Source organism: Phasianus colchicus, chromosome 7 (assembly GCF_987193195.1).
Source record: "Phasianus colchicus chromosome 7, bPhaCol1.hap1.1, whole genome shotgun sequence".
Classification (NCBI taxonomy): domain Eukaryota; kingdom Metazoa; phylum Chordata; class Aves; order Galliformes; family Phasianidae; genus Phasianus; species Phasianus colchicus.
This window is the reverse complement of record NC_143442.1, coordinates 22,018,078-22,027,468: the sequence shown is the minus strand read 5'-3', so window position 1 is coordinate 22,027,468 and position 9,391 is coordinate 22,018,078. Positions and strand designations below refer to the sequence as shown.

At 40.7% G+C, this 9,391-nt stretch overlaps 1 protein-coding gene across 1 annotated transcript in view; it reads left to right on the top strand.

Moving 5' to 3' along the window:
• The window catches only part of LOC116234048 (titin), a 240,281-nt gene that overhangs the window by 212,205 nt on the left and 18,685 nt on the right, over positions 1–9,391 (top strand). The window contains exons 223-235 of the mRNA XM_090144101.1: positions 47–343; positions 447–1,034; positions 1,131–1,433; positions 1,598–1,894; positions 2,327–2,614; positions 2,702–3,001; positions 3,107–3,409; positions 3,569–3,874; positions 3,975–5,741; positions 5,838–6,134; positions 6,465–6,752; positions 6,845–7,144; positions 7,273–9,339. Of these exons, the coding sequence (XP_090000227.1) occupies positions 47–343; positions 447–1,034; positions 1,131–1,433; positions 1,598–1,894; positions 2,327–2,614; positions 2,702–3,001; positions 3,107–3,409; positions 3,569–3,874; positions 3,975–5,741; positions 5,838–6,134; positions 6,465–6,752; positions 6,845–7,144; positions 7,273–9,339 (7,401 nt within the window). The remainder of the gene's footprint in view (positions 1–46; positions 344–446; positions 1,035–1,130; positions 1,434–1,597; positions 1,895–2,326; positions 2,615–2,701; positions 3,002–3,106; positions 3,410–3,568; positions 3,875–3,974; positions 5,742–5,837; positions 6,135–6,464; positions 6,753–6,844; positions 7,145–7,272; positions 9,340–9,391) is intronic.

Sequence of the window (9,391 nt, the reverse complement as noted above, 5' to 3'; positions counted from 1 at the left end):
GAAATAACTTGCTATGTTGCTTAACCTGTTCAACTTTTTTTCTCAGAAAAACCCAGCCCACCAGAAAAACTTGGAGTGACAAACGTCACAAAGGACAGTGTTTCTCTGTCATGGCTAAAACCAGAACATGATGGTGGAAGCAGAATCATGAGCTACCTCATTGAGGCTCTTGAGAAAGGACAGCAAAAATGGGTTAAGTGTGCGGTTGTAAAGACAACTCATCATGTTGTCCATGGTCTTAAGGAGAATGTTGACTATTTCTTCAGAGTGTCTGCAGAAAACCAAGCAGGATTAAGTGATCCTAAGGAACTACTTCTTCCTGTTACTGTTAAAGAACAATTAGGTAAGCCGGCCGTCATGAGATGAAAGTTAACATGCATTAAATTGAATTCATATTTTAGAATCGATAGCATTTTTTAATTATTTGAAAATGTTTTCGTTTTCAGAATCTCCTGAGATTGACATGAAGGGGTTCCCTCACAATACTGTGTATATTCGAGCAGGTTCAAACCTGAAAGTTGAAATTCCAGTTTCTGGAAAACCGTTGCCAAAGGTGACACTGTCTAGAGATGGCGCTCCAGTCAAGCCCACCTTGAGATTTCACACAGAAACGACAGCAGAAAGTTTCATTGTTAACCTTAAAGAAAGTGTGGCTGCTGATGCTGGCAGATATGATATTACTGCTGCCAATTCGAGTGGCACCACAAAGTCATTCATTAATATTGTTGTGCTGGATAGACCAGGTCCTCCTGTTGGTCCTGTTGTTCTTAGTGATATCACTGAGGAGAGTGTAACACTCAGATGGCAGCCACCAGCTTATGATGGCGGAAGTCAAGTTACCAACTATATTGTACTGAAAAGAGAAACAAGTACCGCTGCCTGGTCTGAGGTATCTGCAACCGTTGCTAGAACTGTTATTAAAGTCATGAAACTCACAACAGGAGAAGAATACCAATTCCGCATCAAAGCTGAGAACCGCTTTGGCATCAGCGATCATGTTGACTCACAATGTGTGGTTGTCAAACTTCCTTACAGTAAGTAATGCTCTTCTCACACTGCAGATCAAAATTTTAATATTCAGATTTTGAAAGGCTCATTTTGTTAATAATCACTTCTCTTAATATCATCAGCTACCCCTGGTCCTCCTTCCACACCGTGGGTCACTAGTGTCACCCGAGAGAGTATTACAGTTGGATGGCATGAACCAGTCACTAATGGTGGCAGCGCTGTCATTGGATACCACTTGGAAATGAAGGACAGGAATAGTATATTATGGCAGAAAGCTAACAAGACCCTCATTCGCACAACTCACTTTAAAGTCACCACAATCAGTGCCGGTCTTATCTATGAATTTAGAGTTTATGCTGAAAATGCAGCTGGCATTGGAAAAGCAAGTCATCCTTCTGATCCGGTCCTTGCAATTGATGCTTGCGGTATGTATTCCGTAGAAAATAAAGAAACCCAACCACTGAAGTAGTGCTTTTTCTTTTCCCCTGTGATATTCTGTCTTGTGAAGTAAGCTAATACCCAAAGCATTTATTAATATTATTATAAAGATTGTTATTCATTTGCAATACTTTCATGTTTTCTATCACAGAACCACCAAGAAATGTTCGTGTCTCAGATATTTCCAAGACTGCTATTACTTTGTCATGGCAGAAGCCAGCATTTGATGGTGGTAGCAAGATCACTGGATACATTGTAGAAAAACGTGATCTACCAGATGGCAGATGGTCAAAAGCTAGCTTCACCAATGTTATTGAGACTCAGTTCACAGTATCTGGTCTGACACAGAATTCCCGGTATGAATTCCGAGTCTTTGCCAAGAATGCCATCGGTTCCATTAGTAATCCATCAGACGTTGTGGGTCCTATTACCTGTGTTGATACATATGGTAAGTGTTTTGCAATGATGTAACAGTTTTACGCACTTCTTAAAGGCAGCACGGTTTTGTAGAACTGTTGTAGCCTTTTTAATACAGAAAGCTAACTTATCTTGATTTAATAAATGAGCTTTTTGAGCATGATTGTAATTAACATCTTTAGCCGTATCTGCATTTTTTAAGTTATGGCATGTTCATTCTTTCAGCATCAGAAGTAAGCCCATGCCCCATGGCCAAAGTGATGATACTTATAACACATGGTTGCCTTTTTTTTTTTTTTTTTTTTTTTTTTAATAATATTAGTTCTAACTCATCCCAGCTTTCTGATTTAAGTTACTCATGCTAGCTTTAATCAATATCTATAAAATGCTTGTAACTTAGCTTTTTACTCTTATTAAAGACAAGTCTAAACTGTTTTGTTTTTTACTCTTATTTTTTCTTAAGGTGCACCTGAAATTGATGTGCCACCAGAATACACAGAAGTAGTGAAATACAAAGCAGGAACTTCTATTAAGCTAAAACTAGGCATCTCAGGAAAGCCTATACCAACAATTGAATGGTTCAAAAATGGCAACGAGCTGCAAACAAGTTCACTACTGTCTATTGAGAACACAACAGAATTTGCTTCTATACTCATCAAGGATGCAACCCGGCTCAACAGTGGCACCTATGAACTAAAATTGAAGAATGCCATGGGATCAGCATCAGCCCATGTTAGAGTACAGATACTCGGTATGTCTTGAGAAATTACTGTGTAGCACTGTTAAACAATAATCTACTAAAAAATTCTTAACACCTTGTTTTTGGCCTTTCATACAGACAAACCTGGACCCCCAACTGGACCGATACAGTTTAAGACAGTCACTGCTGAAAAGATCACAATAACGTGGGACCCTCCAGCAGACGATGGTGGTGCACCTGTAACACACTATGTTGTTGAAAAGCGGGAGACAAGTCGTGTTGTATGGTCTTTAGTTTCTGAGAAACAGGAGGGGTGTATTATAACTACAACAAAACTTGTCAAAGGAAATGAATATGTGTTCCGTGTCCGTGGTGTGAACAAGTTTGGAGTTGGTGATTCCTTGGAGTCTGAACCAGTTATAGCCAAAAACTCATTTGGTAAGAACCATATAAAATCAGTAATGGAACTGAATCATCCTATGTGGTATTTGCACATAGTGTTCGCCTACTGACATATATATATATATATTTTTTTTAATTTAGTTGCACCTGGACCACCTGGTGTACCGGAAGTCACAATGATAACCAAGAATTCTATGACAGTTGTCTGGAGTAGGCCCACTGTTGATGGAGGTAGCGAAATATCAGGATATTTTCTTGAGAAGCGTGACAAGAAGAGTCTTAGCTGGTTCAAGGTTACTAAGGAAACCATTCGTGACACCAGACAGAAAGTAACGGGTCTGACTGAAAACAGTGAATATCATTTCCGAGTTTGTGCTGTCAATGCGGCTGGACAAGGTCCATTCTCTGAAGCATCTGACTTCTACAAAGCTGTAGATCCTGTTGGTAAGAGACAACATGCAATATGTCTAATTGCTTAGAGATCAGTAGGCAACAAGCAATTAAGATGGCTTGCAGCAGTGAAACTGCAGGATATTTTATTCCTTTTTATGATTACTTGTATGTATGGCTTCTGACTTTCTTTTCTTAAACTGTCACTTACAGATAAGCCAGGCTCACCAACAAAATTGAAGGTTGTGGACACAACTAAGACATCTGTCACCCTTGGCTGGATTAAACCTACTTATGATGGAGGAAGCCCAATTACCAGCTATGTGGTCGAGAAAAGGGAAGGTGAAGAGCAAGAATGGACTATAGTCAGCTCTAAGGGAGAAGTGAGAACAACTGAATATGTTGTATCCCACCTTCAGCCAAGCGTTAATTATTATTTCCGTGTCTCTGCTATAAATTGTGCTGGACAAGGAGAGCCTATTGAAATGACAGAGCCCGTTCAAGCTAAAGATATTCTCGGTACTGTACCTTTTCATAACTTTTCTGTGGTTTTATTTTTCGGACCTTTTTAAATTTTACCTTCCAAATATGCATGATTCATTTTTATCTATTTCCACAGTGGCACCAGAGATTGATCTGGATGTTGCCCTCCGGACCTCTATCATTGCTAAAGCAGGTGAAGATGTGGAAATAATGATTCCATTCAAAGGAAGACCTCCTCCAACTGTCACATGGAGAAAGGGTGACAAAAATCTTGGGACTGATGAAAAATATATCATCCAGAACACAGAATCATCAACATTACTTTCTATTCCTCAAGTTACCCGAGATGATACAGGAAAATATGTTCTTACAATTGAAAATGGAGTTGGAGAACCCAAATCATCATTTGTGAATGTGAAGGTACTTGACACACCATCTGCCTGCCAGAAGCTACAGCTTAAGCATGTTTCTCGTGGCACAGTTACACTGGTATGGGAACCACCTCTCATTAATGGTGGTTCTGAAATAACGAATTATGTTGTAGAAAAAAGAGATGCTACAAAGAGGGCCTGGTCAACTGTAACAACAAAGTGTTCTCAAACTACTTTTAAGCTAACTAACCTGTCAGAAAAGACTGCATTCTTCTTCCGTGTTCTTGCTGAAAATGAAATTGGACTGGGTGAGCCTTGTGAGACATCTGAACCAGTGAAAGCTGCGGACATACCAGGACCTATAAAAGACCTTGCAATGAAAGATTCTACAAAAACTTCTGTTAAATTGCATTGGAGCAAACCGGACTATGATGGTGGTAGCATTATATCAGACTACATTATTGAAAAGAAACTGCAGGGCGAAAAGGAATGGACGTACGCAGGCACAAGCAAGAGCTGTGAATTTGAAGTTGAAAAACTTAAAGAGCTGTCTGTCATGGAATTCAGAGTCTTTGCAAAAAATGAAAAAGGCATGAGTGATGGCGTTACTGTTGGACCCATTACAGTGAAAGAACATATAATAACACCAGAAGCTGACCTTTCTGACATTCCTGGAGGTCAAATCACTGTGCGAATTGGGCATAACCTACACATTGAATTGCCCTATAAAGGTAAACCTAAGCCATCAATGAGCTGGCTGAAGGACAACCTCCCTCTTAAAGAAACTGAACAGCTTCGTTTCAAGAAAACTGAAAACAAGATAAGCTTAAGTATCAAGAATGTGAAAAAGGAGCATGGTGGCAAATATACTTTGATTCTTGATAATGTTGTCTCCAGAAAAACATTTACGATCACTGTCATCACTCTTGGTCCACCATCTAAGCCAAAAGGACCCTTAAGACTAGATGAAGTCAAAGCAGATAGTGTAGTTTTGTCATGGGAAGCTCCTGAAGATGATGGGGGAGGTGAAATTACTGGCTACAGTATTGAGAAAAGAGAAACTTCTCAAATGAACTGGAAGCTGGTGTGTTCGAGTGCTTCTAGAACAACTTTCAAAGTACCAAACCTCGTTAAAGACACTGAATATCAGTTCAGAGTCCGTGCAGAAAACAGATACGGAGTAAGCCCACCTCTAGTCTCAGCAGATGTTGTGGCAAGGCATCAATTCAGAACACCAGGTGCACCAGGCAAGCCTGTTGTATACAATGTAACTGCTGATGGAATGACCATAGCTTGGGATGCTCCTGCTTATGATGGCGGTTCAGAAATCATTGGCTACCACGTTGAAAAGAAGGAGAGAAACAGTATTTTGTGGCAGAAGGTTAATGTTGCATTAATATCTAGCAGAGAATACAGGATTACTGGACTAGTTGAGGGTCTGGATTACCAGTTCCAAGTGTATGCAGAAAACACTGCCGGTCTGAGCCGAGCCAGCGAGCCAAGCAAGTTTACTTTGGCAGTCTCTCCAGTAGGTGAGTGAATGACCAGTCACCCCCAAAAATTCTAGTGTTCTAGATTATGGTGAACAGAAATAAAAATAATTCTTCATTATTTTTCCCCCCTTTCAGATCCACCTGGTACTCCTGATTATATTGATGTCACCAGAGAAACAGTCACTCTTAAATGGACTCCCCCGCTGCGTGATGGAGGCAGTAAGATTGTGGCCTACAGTGTTGAGAAGCGGCAAGGAAGTGAAGACCGGTGGCTGAGATGTAACTTTACTGATGTCAGTGAATGCCAGTATACGGTTACAGGACTCAGTCCAGGTGATCGATACGAATTCAGAGTGCTTGCAAGAAACGCTGTTGGTACCATCAGCCCACCTTCACAGTCTTCAGGCTATATCATGACCAGAGATGAAAACGGTAAGATTTCTTAACGTAATTGTGTTTGGGTACTGGAGCCAAGTAGACCTTGTGGAAGATGGGAGGTCACAGGGGGAAGAAATGTATGACTGCCCTTCCACTCGACTCAGAATCACGCTCTAGCGTAGGAGGAGCTAAATGGAAGACCGAAACCTGACAGACGTGTGTAATCATTGCGACATTAAAGTAACAACATACAATAGTCTTTTTCACCTTTTGTGGTATGTTGCGGAGTGTGCTAACAGGAAAAATAAGCTTACAGTTCGTAATTCTGCATATAACAATCTTTTATAATTACTGAGCTAAGACGACTATATTTTCGTTTTTCAGTTGCTCCAACAATTGAATTTGGCCCTGAGCACTTTGAAGGCCTAACTGTTAAAGCTGGAGAGAGCATTAGACTTAAAGCTTTAATCAAAGGACGTCCAGTACCCAAGGTGACGTGGTTTAAGGATGGCAAGGAGATTGAAAAGACAATGAGTATAGAGATAACTACAGGTATTGGATATAGCACAATTTTCATTAGAGATGCTACCCGGGATCATCGTGGAGTGTACACAGTAGAAGCCAAAAATGCATCAGGCACCAAACGAGAAGATATTACATTCAGAATACAAGGTATCGCACCAAAAGTTTTCAGTACAATTTTTTATACCAATATTTTTCTCTAAGTGCCAATAAATTATAATTCCAAACCTTTTATTTTGCAGACACACCAGGAAAAGTTGGTGGACCAATACGATTCACAAACGTCACTGGAGAAAAAGTGACATTATGGTGGGAGCCTCCTGCTAATGATGGTTGTGCTTCTATTTCCCACTACATCATTGAAAAGCGTGAAACCAGCAGGATTGCATGGGCATTAGTTGATGACAAGTGTGAAGCTTGCAGCTACACTGCACTTAAATTAATTAAAGGCAATGAGTACCAATTCCGTGTCTCTGCAGTAAACAAATTTGGAGTTGGCAGACCATTGGAGTCTGATCCAGTTGTAGCACAAATACCTTACAGTAAGTTTCCATCTCATTCTGTGGAAATAACTGTAGAGTTACAATCTTCTCTTCCTAATTATGTTTTTCTTTCCTCTTCCTTTTTTTTTTTTTTTTTTTTTTTTCTTCTTTTTTTTTTTTTTTTTAAGCTCTTCCTGATGCCCCAGGAACACCAGAGCCCACCAACATAACAGGAGACAGTATCACTCTGACATGGGCAAGGCCAAAGTCAGATGGTGGAAGTGAGATAAATCAATATATTCTAGAAAGGAGAGAAAAGAAGAGCATGCGCTGGGTTAAAGTAACCAGTAAGAGGCCCATTGCTGAAAACAGATACAGAGTAACTGGCCTTATTGAAGGCAATGAATATGAATTCCATGTCATGGCTGAAAATGCTGCAGGAGTCGGACCTCCAAGTGATGTTTCAAAGCTAATTAAATGCAGAGAACCAGTTAGCCCACCTAGTGCACCTAATGTTGTAAGGGTGACAGATACATCAAAGACTAGCGTAAGCTTAGAGTGGACCAAACCAGTTTTTGATGGCGGTATGGAAATAATTGGATACATTATTGAGATGTGCAAAGCTGATCTAGAAACATGGCAGAAAGTCAATGCAGAGACTGTTCTTGCTACTAAATATACCGTGGTTGATCTGGAGGCAGGAGAACACTATAAATTCAGAGTTAGTGCAGTCAATGGTGCTGGCAAAGGAGAAAGCTGTGAAGTTCCTGCATCAGTACAAACTGTAGACAGGCTTTCCGCACCTGAAATTGACATTGATGCAAACTTCAAGCAGACTCACATTGTAAGAGCAGGTGCAAGTATTCGCCTATTTATTGCCTTCTCTGGAAGACCTGTTCCTACTGCTGTGTGGTCCAAAGCAGATGCAAATCTGAGCTTGCGTGCTGACATTCAAACCACTGACTCATTTAGCACGTTGACTGTGGAGGAATGCAATAGAAATGATGCTGGCAAATATGTCTTTACTGTGGAAAACAACAGTGGAAGTAAGTCAATTACATTTACTGTCAAGGTGTTGGACACTCCTGGTCCACCTGGTCCTATTACATTTAAGGATGTGACCCGAGGATCTATTACTTTAATGTGGGATGCCCCTGTGCTGGATGGTGGTTCACGTATTCATCACTACGTTGTGGAAAAACGGGAAGCAAGCCGTCGTAGCTGGCAAGTGGTGAGTTCAAAATGCACTCGACAAATCTTTAAGGTCACTGATCTGGCAGAAGGAGTCCCATATTACTACCGAGTGTCAGCAGAAAATGAATATGGCGTAGGTGAACCTTGTGAGTTGACAGAACCAATTGTAGCCACTGAAGAACCTGCACCACCTAAGAGATTAGATATAGTTGATACTACCAAATCTTCTGTAGTTCTAGCTTGGCTTAAACCTGACCATGATGGTGGTAGTCGTGTTACTGGATACCTTCTAGAAATGAAACAGAAAGGCTCTGACAAATGGATTCCGGCTGGTCAAACCAAGCAACTTACTTTCACTGTTGAAGGCCTAGTGGAAAACACTGAATATGAGTTCCGGGTCAAGGCAAGGAATGATGCTGGCTACAGTGAGCCAAGAGAAGCTTTCTCTTCTGTTATTATTAAAGAGCCACAGATTGAACCAACAGCAGATCTCAGTGAAATAAGCAGACAACTCATAACATGCAAGGCTGGAAGCGCTTTTACTATTGATATACCAATTAGTGGCCGCCCAGCTCCAAAAGTGACATGGAAACTTGAGGAGATGAGGCTGAAGGAAACTGAGAGAGTTACCATCAAGACAACAAAAGACAGAACCACACTGACTGTAAAGGACAGTATGAGAGGCGACTCTGGGAAATACTATCTCACGCTTGAAAACACTGCTGGTGTGAAAACATTTACTGTCACAGTGGTAGTCATAGGACGGCCAGGTCCAGTCACTGGTCCAATTGAAATATCATCTGTCTCTGCTGAATCCTGTATGTTGACCTGGAAAGAACCTGAAGATGATGGTGGCAGTGATATTACAAACTACATTGTAGAGAAACGTGAATCCGGCACAACAGCATGGCAGCTGGTAAATTCGAGTGTAAAACGTACACAGATCAAAGTCACCCGTCTCACAAAATACCAGGAGTACAGTTTTCGAGTAAGCTCAGAAAACAGATTTGGAGTCAGCAAACCCCTTGAATCAAAAACTATAGTAGCTGAACATCCATTTGGTAAGTGAAACATTTTTACTTTTATTTTTAAATTGTTGTTTTCCTCTGACTG